A 20,435-nucleotide genomic window follows, 5' to 3' on the forward strand; every position below is an offset into this window, starting at 1 on the left:
ATTCATGTGGCAAGCCCAGTTGAGTTTCTAGTCAATGGTAACCCTCAGGGTGTTGATATTGGGGAATTTGGTAATGATAACACCATTGAAAGTCACGGGGCCGTGGTTAGATTGTCTGTTATTGGAGATGAGAGTGTGGTGCTAGAAAAGTATAGCAGGTCAGGCAGCATTAAAGAAGTAGGAAAATCAACGTTTCGGTCAAAAATCCTTCTTCATGAATAAGGCTGGGAGCGTCAGGGGTGGAGAGATAAATAGAAGGGGATGGGGCTAAGGAAGGATAGCTGAGAGTGCATTGGAGTGTTATTGGAGATGGTCTTTGCCAGATTTTTGTGTGGTGCAAATGTTACTTGCCACTTATCAGCCCAAACCTGGATATTGTCCAGACGTTGTTACATTTGAACATGGACTGCTTCAGTATCTGAAGAGTCATGAATGGTGCTGAACATTGGGCAGTCATTAGCAAACATCCCCCACTTCTGACCTTTTGATGGAGGAAAGCTCATTGAAGTAGCTGAAGATGTTTGGGTCTCTGATACTATCCTGAGAAACTTCTGGAGCAGAGATAACTGTCCTCCAACAACCACAGCTGTCCTCCTACGTTTCAGGTATGACTCCAATCAGCTGAGAGTTTGCCCCGATACCCATTCATTCCAGTTTTGCTTGAGCTCCTTGATGCCACGCCTGGTCAAGTGTGGTCTAGATGTCACGGGCTGTCACTAACGCTCACATATATATTGCAATCTCTGTTAAGATAAGACACATGAACATTTCAGATTTCTCTTTAAAGCTAACAAATGGAGATAGTGACCATAATTCAGTTATGTTCACTTTAGCGATGGAAAGGGATAGGTATACAACGGAGGGCAAGAGGTACAGCTGGGGGAAAGACAATTGCGATGTGATTAGACAAGATTTTGGGTGCATAGGTTGGGGAAGGAAACTGCAGGGACTGGGCACAATAGAAATGTGGAGTTTATTCAAGGAACAGCTACTGTGTGTCCTTGACAAGTGTGTACCTGTCAGACAGAGAGAAAGTTGTCGAGCCCAGGAGCTGTGGTTTACTAAGCCAGTTGGATGTCTTGTCAAGAGAATGAAGAAGGCTTATGTTAGGATGAGATGAGAAGGCTCAGGGTGATTGAGAGTTACAAAGTAGCTAGAAAAGACCTAAAGAGAGAGCAAAGGTGTGCGAAGAGGGGACATGAGAAATCATTGGCAGATAGGATCCGGGAAAACCCTAAAGCTTTCTGCAAGTATATAAGAGATAAAAGAATGACGAGAGTAAGATTAGGACCAATCAAGGACAGTAGTGGGAAGTTCCGTGTGGAGTCAGAGGAGATGGGGTAAGAGCTAAATAAATATTTTTCGTCAGTATTCAGACTGGAAAAAGACAATGTTGTCGAGGTGAATACTGAGATACAGGCCACTAGACTAGATGGGATTGAGGCTCACAAGGAGACGGGGTTAGAAATTTTGGGAAGTGTGAAAATAGATAAAGCCCCTAGGCTGGATGGGATTTATCTTAGGCTTCTCTGGGAAGCCTCTGAGGAGATTGTTGAGTCTTTGGCTTTGATCTTTATGTCGTCATTGTCTTCAGGAATAGTACCAGAAGGCAGGAGGATAGCAAGTGTTGTTCACGAAGGGGAGTAGAAACAACCTTGGTAATTATAGGCCAGCGAGCCTTACTTTGGTTGTGGGTAAAGTATTGGAAAAAGTTAAACAAGAATGGATTTATAATCATCTCGATAGGAATGCATTGATTAGGGATAGTCAACATTGTTTCGTTAAAGGTAGGTCGTGCCTCACAAACCTTACTGAATTCTTTGAGACCAAACAGGCGGATGAGGGTAAAGCTGTTGATGTGGTGTATATAGATTTTTCAGTAAGGCGTTTGGTAAGGTTCCCCATGGTAGGTTACTGCACAAAATACGGAGGCATGGGATTGAGAGTGATTTAGCAGTTTGCATCAGAAATTGGCTAGCTGAAAGAAGACAGTGCGTGGTGGTTAATGGGAAATGTTCATCCTGGAATTTAGTTACTAGTGGTGTACTGCAGGATCTGTTTTGGGTCCACTGTTGTTTGTCATTTTTATAAATTACCTGATAAGGCTGTAGAAGGATCGGTTAGTAAATTAGCGAATGACACTCAGGTTGGTGCAGTTGTGAATAGTGCAGAAGGATGTTGTAGGTTACAGAGAGACATAGAATTGGGCTGAGAAGTGGTAAATGGAGTTTAATGCAGAAAGATGTGAGATGATTCACTTTTGAAGGAGTAACAGGAATGCAGAGTACTGGGCTAATGGTAAGATTCTTAGTGGTGTAGATGAGCAGAGAGATCTTGGCATTCATGTACATCCCTCAAATTGCCACCCAGGTTGATAGGGCTGTCAAAACTGCATACAGTGTGTTATGAGTGGAGGAGTCAAGTTTCTGAACCATGAGGTCATGCTGCAGCTGTACAAAAAACACTGGTGCGGCCACGCATGGAGTATTGCATGCAGTTCTGGTCACCGCATTAGAGGAAGGATGTGGAAGCTTTGGAAAGGGTTCAGAAGAGATTTACCAGGATGTTGCCTGGTATGGAGAGAATGTCTTATGAGGAAAGGTTGAGGGACTTGCGGCTGTTGTTTTGTTCGAGAGAAGGAGGTTGAGAGATGACTTAATTGAGACATGTAAGATAATCAGTGGGTTAAATAGGTTGGACAGTGAGAGCCTATTTCTTAAGATGTTGATGGATAGCATGGGGGGACATAGCTTCACATTGAGTGGTGACAGATATAAGACAAATGTCAGAGGTAGTTTCTTTACTCAGAGTAGTAGGGGCGTGGAACACACTGCCTGCAATAGTTGTAGACCTGCCAACTTTACGGGCATTTAAATGGTCATTGGATAAGCATTTGGATGAGAATGGAATAGTGTAGGTTAGATGGGGTTCAGATTGGTTTCACAGGTCGGTGCAACATTGAGAGTGAAAGGGCCTGTACTACACTGTACTGTCTATGTTCTTTGAATAGAAACATTTGAGGTTCTGGTCAAGAATAAGAAAGAGTCATATATTTGACTTAAATAAATGGCATTAAATGAATCTCGAAGAGTTTAAAGGGTGGAGGGGCATTCTCAACAGGGAAATCAGGAGGGCAAAAAGGGGACATGAGATAACTTTATCTGCCAAGGCTAATTATAATCCAAACCTATTCTGTAAGTATATTTAGAGCAAAAGAGCAACTAGGGAGGGAATGGGGCTCCTTAAAGATTAACGAGGTCATCTATGTGTTGACCTCAAGAGATGAGAGAGACATTATTTGAATATTTTGTGTCAGTGTTTACTGCGGAGAAAGAAATGGAGGTGAAATAAAGATTGATGTTTTATTAAAGAACAGCAAGTGCTGGAGGTCATAGAAGGCATAACGGTAGATACATTTTCAGGACCTGATCAAGTGTACTCAGGACATTGTGGGAAGTTAGGGAAGGAATTGCCTGTCACAGAGATATTTGTATCATCGATAACCACAGGTGAGGTGCTAGAGAATTAGAGGCTGGTTAATGCTGTGCATTTAAGGAAAAGCCAAGGAACTGCAGGTAGACATAATTGTGCAGGGGGCATTTGGTACGCTTTCATTTATTGGTCAATGCGTTGTGTATAAGAGTTGGAGGTCATGTTATGGCTGTATCGGACATTGGTTAGACCGGTTTTGAAGTACTGCGTTTCAATGTGGTCTTCCCGCTATAGGAAGGATGTTGTAAAACTTGAAAGGGTTCAGAAAGATGAACAAGGATGTTGCCAGGGTTTGAGGGTCTGACTGCAGAGAGGGGTTGAATAGACTGGTGCTATTTTCTCTCGAGCCGTTGGAGGCTGAGGGGTGATCTCAAAAGAAGTTTATAAAGTCATGAGGGGCATAAGGTGAAGAGCCCAAGGTCTTTTTTCCAGCATAGGGGAGCCCAGAACTAGAGGGCATATGTTTAAGTTAAGAGGGGAAAGATTTAAAAGGGACTTCAAGGACAACGTTTTCACGCAGAGGTGATGCGTGTATGGAATGAGCTGCCAGAGGAAGTGGTAGATACAGGTACAATTACATCTGGATGGATATCTAAATAGAAAGGGTTAAGAGGGGTATAGGCCAAATGCTGGCAAATGGCACTAGATTAATTTAGGATATGTGCTCCGCGTGGATGAGTGTGGTCTGTTTCCATGCTGTATAGCTCATTAAGTCTATTAAATGTGAAATACTTCAGTTAACTGCATGGCTGGTTTTCAGTGCATAGTGATGCCAACAGTGTGTGTTAAATTCCTGCAATGACTGAGGATATAAGGAAGGACTCTCCTCATTCTCTTCCCTCTCCAGAGGTGTGATGAACCTCGGGTTAAACTATCCACCAATCATCTCTCTTTAATGCGAGAGCTGCTTCATGGTTCGGGAGGATGGCAACTTTAATTTTTCATAGGGAAGAATGTAACTTAATCTGAAAATGGTTTTCTCTCTTCTCTTTCCTTGCCAATACAATCGCTTTGTATAAAAATAGAAATGTTAGTTATTTATCCTTGATCCCAATTTCCTTCAGTATTAGAAATGAAGAGGTGAATTATGATACACTGTTTACAACTCGCTACCTATGAAATCCTTCTGGGACATTGGGAGATATACTCAAAGGCTGTGATAATTATCTCACTGTAAAAAGCCTTGCACTTTCAGTTCAGCGATTCTACCTTTCATTTCCAAGGCTCATTGCCAGGCAGGCTACTGAACAGATCACACCATCCCTTCATGTAATTCAAATTTAAAGTCCAGTTCCAAAATGTGATAATTTAACAAACCTCTTAATTGTAACTCTAAACGTGGGGAGAAGTATTTTTGTAAGGTGAAAGTATGTAACATATAAACCGAAGAGTATATATACTCTGGAAGAGACTCTGAACAATTTATAAGCTTTATTTAATACAGCATTCATTCTTTGCAATATGAGATGGCTAGGTGTTCTCAGTTTAAGTCTATCTGAATTGCATTCGAGGTAATACTCTTAGTTTTAGGTGAGTATGATACAGATTTGGGTGTATGATAGTGGCTTTTCCAAACTTGCCAACAGTAAAAGTGCTGGCTGGTTTCTGACATTCTACTCTGCGTAAATTGGAGACCTACCAAATGTCTGCTGCCTCTGTCTTAACATCTGCAAGTGTCATTCATCCATCCATCATCTTCATATTCAGTGATCAACATGGGCTCCCAGTTTTAAATTCTTGTTTCAAATCTGTCCATGACCTGTCCACTTCCTAACTATCTAATCCCCTTAAACATACAACGCATATGTTATTCATATCTCTTTAATTCTGGTCTCTTGAGTATTTTGTATTTCAATTTACTCACCATTGTAGCTGTATCTTCAGGTATAAGAGAGAGAGGGTGGTGGTGGAGGGTTGCCTTTCAGACTGGAGACTTGTGAGCAGCAGAGTGCTGCAATGATCGGTGCTGGGTCCTCTACTTTTTGTCATTTATATAAATGATTTGAATGTAAGCATAAGAGGTATAATTAGTAAGTTTGCAGAAAATGCACCAAAATTGGAGGACAGACAAGAACGTTACTTCAGATTACAATGGCATCGTGAAAGATGGGCAGTGGGCCGAGGAGAGGCAGATGGAGTTTAATTTAGATAATTGTGAGGTGCTGCATTTTGGGAAAGCAAATCTTAGCAGGTCTTATACATTTAATGGCAAGGTGCTCGTGAGTGTTGCTGAACAGAGACCTTGGAGTGCAGGTTCATAGCTTCTTGAAAGTGGAGTCATAGGTAGATAGGATAATGAAGATGATGTTTGGTATGCTTTCCTTTATTGGTCAGAGCATTGAGTACAGGGGTTGAGAGGTCATGTTGCGGCTGTACAGGATATTGGTTATGCCACAGTTGGAATATTGCGTGCAATTCTGGTCGTCTCCTTATCAGAAGGATGTTGTGAAACTTGAAAGGGTTCAGAAAAGATTTGCAAGGATGTTTCCAGGGTTGGGGGATTTTAGCTTTAAGGAGAGATTGAATAGGCTGGGGCTGTTTTCCCTGGAGCATTGGAGGCTGAGGGGTGACCTTGTAGAGGTTTATAAAATCATGAGGGGCATGGATAGGATAAATAGACAAAGTCTTCTCTCTGGGGTGGTGGAGTCTAGAACTAGAGGGCATAGGTTTAGGGTGAGAGGGAAAGATATAAAAGAGACCTAAGGGGCAACTTTTTCACGCAGAGGGTGGTGCGTGTATTGAATGAGCTGCCAGAGGAAGTAGTGGAGGCTAGTACAATTGCAGCATTTAAAAAGGCGTCAGGATGGGTATATGAATAGGAAGGGTTTGAAGGGATATGAGCCGGGTGCTGGCAGGTGGGACTAGACCAGACTAGGTTTAAACCTGTTGATTCCAGATCTCCCCTCTCGTTTTGGGAGTAAAAGCAATTTTTTCAAACAGGTACTGAATATTAGACTATTAAGCTAGATGGAATTCAAAATAATGAAAACTAGTATTATGTTTTTTAGATTAGATTCCCTACGGTGTGAAACAGGCCCAAGGCCCAACCAGTCTGCACTGACCCTCCGAAGAGTAACCCACCCAGACCCATTTCCCTCTGACTAATGCCCCTAAAACTATGGGCAATTTAGCATGGCCAATTCACCTGACCTGCACATCTTTGGACTATGGGAGGAAGCTGAAGCACCTGGAGGGAACCCACACAGACAGTGGGAGAATGTACAAACTCCACACAGTCACCCAAGACTGGAATTGAACCTGGGACCCTGGTGCTGTGAGGCAGCAGTGCAAACCACTAAGCCACCGTGCTGTGTTGTTGAATTACCTTTGGAAAATGAGTGCAGTCAGAGTAAAGCAAAAGTGTATCTGCAGAAATGAATTTGTCTGCAGTGTGTTCTGCATAATTTTTAATTTCTGTTATTGTTAGTCTAACTGGTCCAAAGGTGTATATGATAAAATGTTGAAAAATCAGCTGCTATTCGATTTATTTTTGATTAATAAATTCGACACAATATTGGAAGCTAACAATTAAAGACATTTCAGAAATATACACATATTAAGTTTTCTATTAATAATTAGTAAAAGTAGCTGTATTGCATTAAGGTATTGAGTAAATCAAACAAACTCAATATGAAAGTTTACAGAATCTAAGCCAATTTAAACAAAAATATCCTTGTGTTAATGCTGGGATTTTATAAAGTTTAATGTAGTAACCCACAATCCTCTTCAATCAATGCAATGGTATTGAGACACTAGTTTCATTGTATTTTGCTTAAAAAGATCATATGTATGTTTTCTTATCCCTTTCTGAGTATATTTTGCACATTAGACATGCTTTATGAAAAGGCTTAATTAACTTAGGTATTTAATTTTTGGTAAGTTATTTTTACAACAGATGGAGTAATGTTTCAAAGTTGGACCTATGATAGAATAGTACAGGTGGGAAGCTATTATTTGGGAATTTGTCATTTTCAGGAAGAATACCATGACAGAAAAGTAGGAAAGATGATACAAAGATAGATGGTGAGGCAAATGGTAAGGATATCTCCAGAGGCACATAGATAGATTAAGCAAGTGGGCAACAATTTGGCAGATGGAATATAATATGGGAAAATGTGAGGTTATGCACTTTGGCAAGAAGAATAGAAGAGTTGAATATTTAAATGGGGAAAGAATGCAGAAAACTGCAGCACAGAGGGATTTGGGACTAAAGAAAGGGGCACTCTTAGGAGTGTAATGTAGGTTCCCAAACAGTTGGCAGGCAATTGAGCAGATCTGCAGTCAATTCAGTGAGGCATTAAAAAGAATAAAAGGATAATTATATTATGGAATTTTAACTATCCTAACATTAATTTGGATAACCATAGTGTAAACGAGAGGGCATAGATTTAATGTGAGAGGGGAGAGATTTCTCAGGGACCTGTGGAGCAACCATTTCACGCAGAGTGTGGTGTGTGTATGGAACGAGGTAACAGAGGGAGTGGTGGAGGTGGGTACAATTACAACATTTACAAAGGCATCTGGATGGATATATGAATAGGAAGAGCTTAGAAGGATATGGGCCAAATGCTGGCAAATGGGATTAGGTCAGATTGGGATGTCTGGTTGACAAGTTGGACCAAAGCATCTGTTTCTGTGCTGTATGATGCTGTGACTCTGTTTCAAGCCTCTCAACAGGCTCAAGTGAAGATTAGTTGCAAACAGCAGAAAGAGCCAGGAAATCCAAACTGGTCACCCGTCCACTTCAAACACTACCTGCCCGCTTGTTGTAGGGGGAAGAAGCTGTTCTTGAATCTGTTGGGGTGGGCATCTTCAATGCTTCCCCTTGCAAATGTATTTCCTCATTCACTCAAAAATACTCTTTTAGTTTGAAGAAAATGGTTATTAATTAACTGTTTTGTATTCTCTCCTTCAGTGAAAATAGGCTGTGCGTCTCTCATCATCTTTGTGATAATTTATCATCCTTGGTGTTCTCTTTGTAAATGCAACTATAATATATTTTATAATACAATGCACATTATGTACATTGTACTATTGTCTGTTTTTAGTTTTGTACAGTTTGTTGGATATTAGTCAAAAATAGGAATCTATGATTTTTTTTAACCTTAATTCTGATGCTGATAACTTTCTAACTGCATAGGTAACTAATTCAATGCTAACCAGAGATTTCTTAGTTAATGAGCTGTTCAGTAGATAAACTTCATGAATTATGAAGTGAGTGAAGTTGAAGATACTTTTTTCTTCTTCTACTCAGGCTGACTGAGTTATACTTTTTCATAAATTGGAAAAGGTTGAGTAGTTGAAAATGCATATTAGAATTTTCTCTGAAATGGAATGTAAAGAAAAAAATGATGATTGAATGAATACTTTTAAATGATTTTCTTTTATTTTAGTGCCATGCGTGTGTTACTTTCCAAGCTCCCAAGGCCATGGATTGTGGATGAGAAAAAGGATGATGGATATACTGCTCTGCATTTAGCAGCACTTAACAATCATGTTGAAGTGGCAGAATTACTGGTACATCAGGTAAGACCTTGCCTTGGAGTTTATATTCGGAAATGTTTGTTTCACAATGCAAAAAAGCTGCTGCAATTCAATGAGGACAATTCATACTTGCAGATTCACAAATCTCATGATGTGTTAACCCTAAATTACTTATTTTAACCTTTGTATAGCTTAGAGCTCTAAATTTTGGAACAAGTGGGTTCGAAAACAGTTGAGGGCAGCATGGCCTCACAAAAGAAGGAAATGCTAATCTGTTGAGAGATTTCACATTATTGTGACTGCTGCTATTTTGTCAGTTGTAGGTGGTTGTACCGTTGGTAGTTAGAGTCTGGGAGAGGTACTTGAAATGTGGAGGCTGAAGGTGGGTTGATAATGAAGGACTTGCAGGAGTGATGTGAAGGTGTTATTTTAGATTTTTTGCTCGAAATTGTGGTCTACGAGAAACTGAATTTTTTTTACGTCTATTTGTCACCAAATGGATTTTTTTTAAAATGTAAGCTGTTCTATTTTTCTGATGAACCTTTTCAGAGATGTTATTGTGCACCTCAGGAACAGGCGGCAACTGAACCTGGGCATACCAGTCCAGGAGTAAGGGTACAAGAAGGCCTAAGAAGTTGCTTTGTCTTCTGATCATGCAGTAATTTCATCCGAGTTTCCTTATTCCTAAGGTTGCTCTTCCAATAAGGAACTCTTCACTGTTGTTAGATAATTGGTATGATCCATCAGTCAGGACACAATGTTTAAGTATTTGATGCACTTATATTTTAGGGCAATGCTAACCTGGATATCCAAAATGTAAACCAGCAAACTGCATTGCATCTCGCTGTTGAGCGTCAACATACTCAAATTGTTCGGGTAAGAAAATCTGTTCAAGTGCAAAATAATCTGTGTAAAATGTGATGTGTGGATAATTAGTTGACTGTTGAGGAAAATGATTTTTTTTTGTAGAAAAAATATATCTTTGAATGCTCAGTGCCCCATTCTGCAACAATAAAATTTATACGAATTTTTATTTGCATAACTGTTTAATATATTGTGACGCTTTCTTTGTTCAGTTAGAATATGACTGAACACATACAAAGTTTCCACTCAACTCTTGACTAAGAGGGCTTAATAATCATCCAACTTAGAGTTTAGACAAAATGGCATTGTTAAACCAATTGTTCAGTGAGGGAAGATAATAACCGCTAGAATTTCTTTTTTTTTAAAAGCTACTAGTTCGTGCTGGTGCAAAATTGGACATCCAGGATAAAGATGGTGATACACCTCTCCATGAAGCCTTGAGACATCATACCTTATGTCAGCTCCGTCAACTGCAGGATATGCAGGATGTGGGAAAAGTTGACAGTGGCTGGGAGCCCTCCAAGAACACAGTAAGAATATTTTACTCCTTAATTGTTAGTTTTGTGGCGTACTATGTGCATCTCAACATTTTTGCTTAATATTTATATAAATGGCTGTTTTGCATTTACTACTTGAAAGTGACATCGTTGCAGTCATATTGGGACTGTTGTGCTGCTGTCTTGTTATAGAGACAACTGGTGGTAGCTTATCTACATCAGGCAAGGGAGAGGTTGAGGAGTGTCTTCATGGTAACCTTAACCAGTGCAGGAATTGTATAAGCATGCCCTGAACTTCCTGTTGCTTGCCATTCCAACATTTCCATCCTGGGCATCTGCAATGTTTGAAAATGCTTAGCACAGGCTGCAGGAATAGTACTTCATTTTCTTACAAACTTTACATTCCTCCAGCCACAATGTTGAGTTCAACAACTTCAGTGCATAACTTCTGTTTTTTGGGGCAGCACGGTGGCTCAGTGGTTAGCACTGCTGCCACACAGTTAGATTCCAACCTTGGGTGACTGTACAAACTCCGCACAGACATTCTCCCCGTGTCTGCGTGGGTTTCCTCCGGGTGCTCCGGTTGCCTCCCACAGTCAAAAGATGTGCAGGTCAGGTGAATTGGCCATGCTAAATTGCCCATAGTGTTAGGTGTATTAGTCAGAGGGAAATGGGTCTGGGTTACTGTTCGGAGGGTCAGTATGGACTTGTTGGGCCGAAGGGTCTGTTTCCACACTGTAGGGAATCTAATATTGACAGCAACCATTATACCTAAGCTGCACTGTTCTGCAGCAGCTTGTCCTATAGCCTGAGTTCTGTAATCAACGTGCCAGGGCAGTTCTTTTATTGACTTCTGATACTGTAAGTCACTACTGCACATAGTATTTGGAGGTCCATGCAGTGGGAAAAACAATATTATTGGGAGCCTTGTTTGTAAATCCCCATCACTGCCACCCAAAAACACGTGTATTGCTGGCTTTTCTCTCAACAAAGGTGACCATTTTTTTTCCTATTCACATTGATCATCATCAGAAATCACTCGCTAACAAGGATGAATGTCCGTCAAGGAAATCTGCATTACTGATTATCCGTTCTGTGGGTTCTGACATAATTGATGAGCTTTATTCTAGAGCTTCATCTCTGACCACACATTTGGCAAATGTTTCCAGGAGATGGAGTTGAATCTTGACGTTGAAATCAGTGGCGTTCCTTTCTCCAGATACTTTGCCGTATTTCCTCTTGCCAACTGGTTAAAGAATTGTGCCCCTTCTTATAGCTTCATTCGTGTCGGTTTCTTCTGAGAGTCTCCCACATATTGATGTCTATGTTGCACTTCATGAGGGAATCCTTCAAGAAGTAATTGAAATGCTTCCTTTGTCGTCCTCTTGCCTTTCTTAAGCTGGACGAAGGTGATTTGCTGTTGAAGTCAAACTCAGGCACCCTAAGCTGGTGGCCACCCAGCGGAGCTAGTTTCAGAGGATTATGGTCTCGGTGCTGGTGCTGGTGCTGTTGGCTGTGTCAAGGACACTAATGTTAGGATACCTGTTCTCCCAGCTGATGGAGGCAGTCAGACTCAAATAATGTTGATGTTTCTTGAAGACCTTGAAGTGGTGTCAATACGTAATCCAAGTTTTAGAGCCGTATGAAAGAGTCAGAAAGATGACTGCCTTTTATATATGGATCTTGGTATTGGCATGGATGTCATGGTCATTGAAGATGCTCATCCTTAGGCATCCAAACACAACTTTTGCAGATTGGCGATAATGTTGAAACTCTGTATCGATGTCAGTCTTAATTTAGATGTAGCTTTCCAGGTCATAGAAATGTTTGGGAGGCTTTCTCTATTGCTTTTAATGGAGGAATGGACCAGACTGTGACCTGAGAGGTTAATGAGGAATTGAGTCGTCTTGAGGTTGAGGCCGAGACCAGTTTTTCATTATGCTTTTGTGAATGCATTAAGCGAGGCTTCAAGATTCTCTTCCAAGAGAGCAGAGGTGCCATCCATGTCATGAAATTCCTCAAGTGAGGTGGTTGTTTTCTTCTCGGATTTCAACCAGTTGATGTTGAAAGATGTTCCATCCATCCTGTCCACACCACTAAAGAGCTTGTTCTTGACAAGGTGAAGGATGATGGTGATGAAAATGGAGGCAGTGTTACATCCCTACTTGACTGCTGTCTTGATCTCAAAGGATTCTGTCATATTACCATCGGTGAGAACTGTCGCCAACATCTTGTCAAGGAGGAGACAGGATGTTGATGAATTTCTCTGGACAGCAGGCATTTGACAGGTCTTCCATAGCGCTCGAAGATTGACTTAGTCAAAAAGCCTTGGTTAGATGGATGAAGGTAATATAGTGTAGTTGATATTGTCCCTGGCATTTGTCTTGGAGTTGCCAGGCAGTGAAGATCAGGTTTGGTCAGAAACCACACTGGCTTTCAGGAAGGATTTCGTGACTGGGAGAAGGTGCCTAACAAAGATTTGGTAACTACCTTCCTGGTGTTGAAGAGTAGGGAAATTCCTCAGTAGTTCCCGTAGCTAACTTTTTCTCCTTTCTTGAAGTCGACAACAGCAGAATCCCTGGGAGCAGCAGGGATTTCTTCTTTGTCCCAGATCTTCAGGAACAGTTGATGGAAATTATGTGCATGCTCTGCTCCTCCAAGTTTGAAAATCTGCATTGGACCCCAGTCTACCCCTACAGCTTTTGCATCGATCCTGTATCTAGTGACCATGTCAACTTCTACGCTAGTTGGGAGTCCAAGTCCATCTTTAGTGAGAGTCAGAAATTTCCCCATTAACAATTGTACCGCAGTTTAGGAGTTCTTTTGAAGTGTTCTGTTCATTTGAGGCTAATGTTTATATTTACTGACATCACACTGATCATTTATACATATTCTACCCAGTGGACAAACTACCTTTGTTCATTCTTTCAAGTGAATGAGATATTGGTAAGGTTTTATGCAGCGTTTTTAAAATTCTAACACTATGTTTTCCTTTCAGAAATAGGAATAGTCATATTTGATGTTGAGGATTGCCATTTTGAACTGACCATACAGGTTGTTCTGAGATACAATTGTAACAGGTTTTAGGAAGGAAGAATCTATGTCTACAGTTACCTGGATTTGGTCGCATTGAATATAAAAAGGCAAAAATTTGTTTCAAGGTGAATGAAACAAAAACAAATTGCTGGAAAAGCTCAGCAGGCCAGGCAGCATCTGTGGAGAGAAATCAAAGTCAAAGTTTTGCGTCCAGTCACCCTTCCTCAGACTCTGTGTCTCCATAGATGCTGCCAGAACTAATGAACTTTTCCAGCAATTACTGTTTTTGTTTCTGGTTTCCAGCATCCACAGTTCTTTCAGTTTTTATTTAAAGCTGAATGAATGTCCATCATATTTTTATCTGCACAATAGACTTTTCTAAAGTTAAATCTGATATTACACTTATTAATTAATGTTTCCTCTAATATTAGCTCATATTTATCAAATCAGAAGCGGTGACATATGATTGTTCAGATATACTGTGCTGTGACAATAGATTGAGTCAACGCCTGAAGCAGAAGATTTTTATTTGTAATTTACATGTACTACAAGACAAAATTGGATTGATCTTTGATTTACTTTAATAATCTTAGAACTTTTACATGTGAAGACTTTTGTCTTTTTAGAAGTAACTCTCCAAAAATATAGCACTTTGATCATTTGGGTATGTCTTGTGCAAATTTGTAATACATTCCTTTTTCAGTTACTTATGGGTCTTGGAACGCAAGGAGCAGATAAGAAGAGTGCTGCTTCTATTGCTTGCTTCCTCGCCGCAAATGGAGCAGACCTTGCTATTCGCAACAAGAAAGGACAGTCGCCACTCGATCTTTGCCCTGATCCAAACCTCTGTAAAGTCCTTGCAAAATGTCATAAGGAGAAAGTCAGGTCTGTATGTCAATATTAGTTCATCACTGTTGGTGTTGCAGGCTACATTCATTTTGTCAACTCATTGCGTATTAATTTTTAATATTAGTGAAGCTTAACTTGTAAGGGTTAATGGTAATTTGTTTTAAATCATTCTTTTAGCAATTTTTAGCAAATGTGCACTGTTTAGTGAGCACTAAATACATCTGGTGATAGTGAGTTAAGCACTCAGTAATAAAGATGAAGCTACCTCATGGTTCAGACGATTTATTTGTGATTTATTGCGTAGGAAATTTCCAGTTTTGCGGAGGTCGTTTAGCAGGAAGTGGGGAAAGGCTACCCATAGGAATGCAGAAATTTTTACATAGGGTATATATTCTTGTCTACTGACTGCCATAAGCAGCGTAACTGCCAATAGCCTTTTGCGTTACCTTTTAGATGCCACACACTGGTTCCATTTTATGATGTCTCAATAACAATTAGTACATGCCTTAGAGAAACTAAGGGAAGAAAATAAGGGTTTTTATGTGTAGAATATTTTTTTGAAACGATTATGCCTAATGGATTAATGCAGTGAAGAGCTGAAGTAGGCAAACCCGGAATGGTCTCAGGTTTGGCCTCTAATCTGTGTTGAATTAACTAATCTCAGGAGATGACAGATGTTCTGCAATTGAGGGTCATATGCCTAAAATTGGGAATGGTTAATTAATCTCTGTGGTTGCAAATGATACCTTCACCTTCTGTCTGGTGTGTGGTCCTTTCAAGGTTGTGGTGCAGCAGTTTAATTGTCTGTGTGTATTTTATCAGGAATGGTGCATGTTCCCAGCCTGTCCACTCAGTGAGATTATCCATAATGCTAAAACCACTGCCATACATACATAGTTGCAGCTCTTGAGCCTTGAGCTCTTGACTGTGACTGCAGGAGGCTTCTGCAAAGTGCATCAATGACATCAGACCATTGAATGCAGGGTGATGTCATTACCAGTGCAAGCACGGCTGGCAAGGGGGCTAAGAAGTCCAGGTGGAGGCTGGGGCTCAGCATGATGTTGGGCAAGGGCTGGTACTGGAACTGGAACTGGGACCAGTGGGAGATCCTGCATTGGAAATGGGGTGAACCGGTTGAAACTTCATCAGATTTTATTTTTAAGAACGATTTAAAAAGTTTTCAAATGTTTCTAAACATTCACGTCCTGCAGTTCCCTCTTTAAAACTGGCTGCTGCTTTGTTTTGCTTGCCAGTGGCATCAGTGTGCTCTTTGCACCATCTGCAGGTGGTGTTTATATGGATAACAGTCATGTGTACTGTACAAAGAACAATCCTGATTGCTGCATACCCTTGTATATGTGCAGCAAAGAGGGAACATTGCTGATGACTGTATGTTGGAAGTATGCATGTCAAGGTTCCCAAATAACTGAAAGCCACTTAGCCCAAGTACCTGCAACTACCTTCAAAAGGGATGGGTTGAGGAGATCGAGAATAGGCAAGTGCTTTTCAGCAATCCCTCAATGTGCTTGATATGTCTTGAATTTGAGGATTTGATTTTAAAATTCATCTCAACAGGGAGCTGATACACTTCCGGTAGGCGTAGTAAATAAACATCTTCTGTATTTTAGTGGACAGGTTGGATCACGTAGCCCTTCCATGATTAACAATGATACAGAGACTTTGGAAGAGTGCATGGTTTGTTCAGACATGAAGCGTGACACTTTGTTTGGACCTTGTGGACACATTGCGACTTGTTCTCTCTGTTCACCGCGTGTTAAAAAGTGCCTGATCTGTAAGGACCAGGTTCAATCGCGAACAAAGGTAAAAGAAAACTATCTCTCCCTTTTTCTTTACAGTTGCAATCTTTATTGCCATTTTCTTCTCCCAAATAAATTTCCTTGGACTTTCAATTCCTGTCCTTTCATAAACCTAATTAACTCCCAACATTGATACTCTGAATTAAGTCTTTCTGATTGCTGGAGTGGGCTTGTATAATTGGAATAAATTGAGCATTGCCCATTCTTTCCTGAGCAAGTACTCCCTTTTGCTATTTTCTGTCTTCTGCCTTCATCTCTCCACTTTGTATTTTATTATTCTGAATGTGAATCAAGTTCAAATTTGACAGTATTAATGACTTAGCAATTTTGGCTTACCAAACAGCACAACTTAAATTGTAATTTTTATCAGCCTAAACTACATTAAATTGATGCATATACTTTTGCATCTAATTGTACTTCTAAACTTTTTTTTATCGCAGAAGTAGGTGAGATTGTTAGGAGTTGTCATACAAACATGAAGTAGGAGCAGAAGTACACCAGTTGGATTCTCAAACCTGATCCACTATTCAATGTGATTGTGGTTGATCTGTTTGTATTTTGCATTCCACATCCTCAACTACGCTAGCAATCTTTGATTGTCTTGCCTAATATAAATCGTAAAAATGTTTAATGACCCCACCTCCACTACCTTCGAACATAGAGAGTCCCAAAGTCGGACAAGAATTTCTCTTCATCTCTGCCTTGAAAGATCGAATTCTAACTTTAGAATAGTTTTCCCGATTGTGGACTGGCCCACAAGAGGAAACATCCTTTCCAGGCCAACCTTGTCAAGACCATTCTGGATTTTATAAACGTTAATCAAATTACTCGCTTTGAAACTCCAGTAAAAACAAACCCACCTGTCCAACCTATCCTCCTAAGATAACTGACTCAATACAGGTATCAGTTGAGTAAACCTACTCTGCATCATCTCCAGCGCATTTATAGTCTTCCTTGCATAACAGGACCAAAGTACACTCAGTATTCAAGATCTGGTCTCACCAATGCCCTTTATAACTGACGGACAGCATCCTTTCATGTTCAGTTCCTCTCATAATGAGTAATAGTATCCCATTCTTGATTGGGTGTTGTACCTACATACCAACTTGGTGATTCTTGCAGTAGAACACCTAAGTCGTTCTGCACCTCAGAGTTCTGCAATGGTTTTGCTTTCATATAATACTCTGCTATTTCATTCTTCCTGCCAAAGTGAACAACTTCACATTTTTCCATGTTATACTCCATTTGCCAGACATTTGCCCACTCAGCCTATCTATATCCATCTGCAGCCTCCTTTTGTCTTCAAAGCATACTTTCCTACCTATCTTGATGTTATCTGTTCTTTAGTTACGTGCCTTCACTCCCATCATCTAAGTATATCTTTTTCTGACCTGCATTAGTTTTTTCATGCAAACAGTGGCAATATTTTAATCTGATTGACGATTAAATGATTAAAAGCTACAATGTTTTGAGTTAATTCACGATGAGAGAAATTCCAGTTAAATCTTAATTTTCAAAATAACATAAAGTATTCAAATACCCACAGATTGAGGAGTGCGTGGTGTGTTCTGACAAGAAGGCAGCAGTCCTTTTTCAACCTTGCGGTCATATGTGTGCCTGTGAGAGTAAGTGACATAAATATTCATTCATATTTCAGATTAAAGCAACTGCAATATTTTGCTTTTATTAATTGATAATCTTTTGGATTGACATCATCTACTGTTTATATGCTACTGTGGATGTAAACTAGACAATATCTAGAATGTTCTGCTTTTTCATTGAAATTTTAAATCACTAAAAAAAAATGTGATATTCAGGGACCTGGGTTCGATTCCACCCTCTGTTGGCTATATGGAGTTTAGTTGTTTTCCTAGTGTCTGAATGGGTTTCCTCTGGGTGATTGTGTTTCCTCCCACAGTCCAAAGATGTGTAAGCTAGGTGGATTGGCCATGCTAAATTGCCCATAGTGTCCAAGGGTGTGTAGGTTAAGCGGATTAGCCATGGGATATGCAGGGTTGCAGGTATAGGGTAGGGTTGTGGGACTAGGTAGGATGATCTTTGGAGGGTCAGTGTGCACTTGATGGGCTGGATACTATAAGGATTCTATGATTGTTGCAATGTTCACATGTCAAACAAAAACAGAAGAATATGTATTGTCAGCTATGACTCGACTGAAAGCATCTTTGCCTCAAAAGTTTGTGGATTTGAATTTTGCTCCAGAACTTGAGCACAACAATCTCGGCTATCACTCCATTGTAATATTAAAGACAGCTGCACTATTAGAGCTGCCATTTTTAGGATAAGATGTTCAACTGACACCCTGTCTGTTCTCTTAGTTCCTGTGGTAACCATTTGAAGAAGAGCTGGTAAGTTCCCTGCAGTGTCTCAGTTGATATTTATCCTTGAATCAAAGTCACATGATTAGATCATGAAAAAATTGCACTTTGTGGCAGTTTGCTTTGCCCAAATGGACCGCTACATTACAACAGTAACTGCAAAGGTCTTTCATTGGGTGTAAAGAACTGTGTGCCGTCCAGTGATCATGAAAAGCACTGTATAAATGCTTGATTTTTTGATTTTTTAAAAAAAAATCCACAGATTGTGCAAGCCTGATGAAAAAGTGTGTACAATGCCGGGCTGTCGTCGAGCGAAGAGTGCCTTTTATTATGTGTTGTGGTGGGAAAGGTACGGAAGATTCCAATGATGATCTTAGTGAGTGACTTCTTACCACAATCCATTTTTTTTTATTTTCTTATGATTTTCATTGCGTTTAAATCTAGATTTTTTTTTCCTCAGTGTCGATTTGGTTTGTGCACTTAATCCCATTTTCACTTGTGTGACAGCTTGCTTGCCAGTAAAAATGTGTATATAAGATCATCTTAGAACTATATTGTCAGTACTGACTTGGAGCTATATTGCCATTCCTTTACTATTACTGAGTCAAAATCCTGGAGCTTCCTTCCTGACAGCATTGTGGCTGTTCTACACCTAGCGGACTGCAGAAATTTGAGAAGTCATCTCACCATCATAATCTCAAGGGCAATAAAAGTTAGGCTATAAATGCTGGCTGAGCCAATGATGCTCACATTCATGAATGAATCACACAAAAAATTGGGTTACTTTTTTAATAAATGGTTAAAAAACATTCCAATTTGGACAAGCAGAATTAATACTTTTTTTCAACAGCATGAAGAGAAGACTGGAAATAGCTTGTTTGCATACATCATAAATTCAAGTATAAAGGTTTAGCAAATCTCCTTAAAAGTGGAGTGTTTTTTGTTAAGTTATGCCTGATAAAGGTACCATACAGCTCTGACAGAATAATTATTTTAATCACAAAATCTACCACAGAATTTACAAGGCATAAATTACACTATATTTATGTTAATACCTCAGTACCAGTATATCATATAGGTATGCAATATTCAGAAATAATGTAATTGTTTACCCTCCTGTTCTGAAGGTTGTCGTTTGATTTCCTGATTGAGCCGAGACTGAATATTCATTTCCAGTGGGCTTCAGAACTGATCTTAGTAATATTAGTACTTAATAAGCATCCATAAATATGCAACAAATAGAAGTCAAGTTAGCAATGAAGGGAACCTGGGATGATTCTTTTCCCCCTCTTCCCATAGCTATGATATTTGATGTTGTAATTTCATAGCTACGCAAGAAAGCATAAATCTGTCACAGTGAACAAAATCTGAATGAACCTTGTTGGAAGTATTAAAGATGACGGTTAATTTTCTGCTTTCATGTTCAATGTTAAACAGTGCATTTCAGGTGTGCGCATCAAAATGTGAGAATAAGAGAACAATGGAATTTTGAATGGACAGAAATCAGGCAGGCTTTATAATGCGCACTCACCTTTATACCAAGGTGATGTGATATGTACACCTGATGCATGTTACACAGCATTTACATATACATGATTGTGCCTATATATTCAGGTTGATTAACTACATGTCCCAGTAAATTTATAATTGCAAATAATTTTCTACTGCCTAAGTAGCTATTAAATAATCTTACTGTGAGTTTAATAATAATTGCTGCTGAACATCATAGGCTTCACTGTACCTCTATGTGCCAAACCTTGTGAGAATTATACTTGTGCTATCGTAAGGCCTACATGAATTGACTCCATCCCCTACAGCAGGTCTCCTGGATTACATCATCCAGTGTGGTCAAACTGCTGTTATTGTCACAAATTACAAGCTGCTGCTACTACTTCTGACAAGCATTTCATGATATACTAAATTGTTTGTCATTGGTTTAGTTTTCCATATCTCTCCATTGTTTTCATTGCTGGGTAAATTAATTTTCCATTCATTTTATTCAATTATTTATTGGCCAGAAATTGTTGTTATGCTTCTCTAAAGTGCTTCATGAAGTCTTT

The 20,435-nt window shown here is 39.7% G+C and overlaps 1 protein-coding gene across 2 annotated transcripts in view; it reads left to right on the forward strand.

Moving 5' to 3' along the window:
• The window catches only part of mib1 (MIB E3 ubiquitin protein ligase 1), a 144,582-nt gene that overhangs the window by 116,163 nt on the left and 7,984 nt on the right, over positions 1–20,435 (forward strand). The window contains exons 13-19 of one of the 2 annotated variants that reach the window (XM_060822813.1): positions 8,886–9,018; positions 9,766–9,852; positions 10,209–10,370; positions 14,077–14,258; positions 15,851–16,043; positions 17,586–17,664; positions 18,638–18,751. In XM_060822813.1, coding sequence (XP_060678796.1) covers positions 8,886–9,018; positions 9,766–9,852; positions 10,209–10,370; positions 14,077–14,258; positions 15,851–16,043; positions 17,586–17,664; positions 18,638–18,751 — 950 coding nt within the window. The remainder of the gene's footprint in view (positions 1–8,885; positions 9,019–9,765; positions 9,853–10,208; positions 10,371–14,076; positions 14,259–15,850; positions 16,044–17,585; positions 17,665–18,637; positions 18,752–20,435) is intronic. The other variant, XM_060822814.1, reaches the window with a different exon arrangement.

The sequence above is a fragment of the Hemiscyllium ocellatum genome, chromosome 4, assembly GCF_020745735.1.
Source record: "Hemiscyllium ocellatum isolate sHemOce1 chromosome 4, sHemOce1.pat.X.cur, whole genome shotgun sequence".
Lineage (NCBI taxonomy): Eukaryota > Metazoa > Chordata > Chondrichthyes > Orectolobiformes > Hemiscylliidae > Hemiscyllium > Hemiscyllium ocellatum.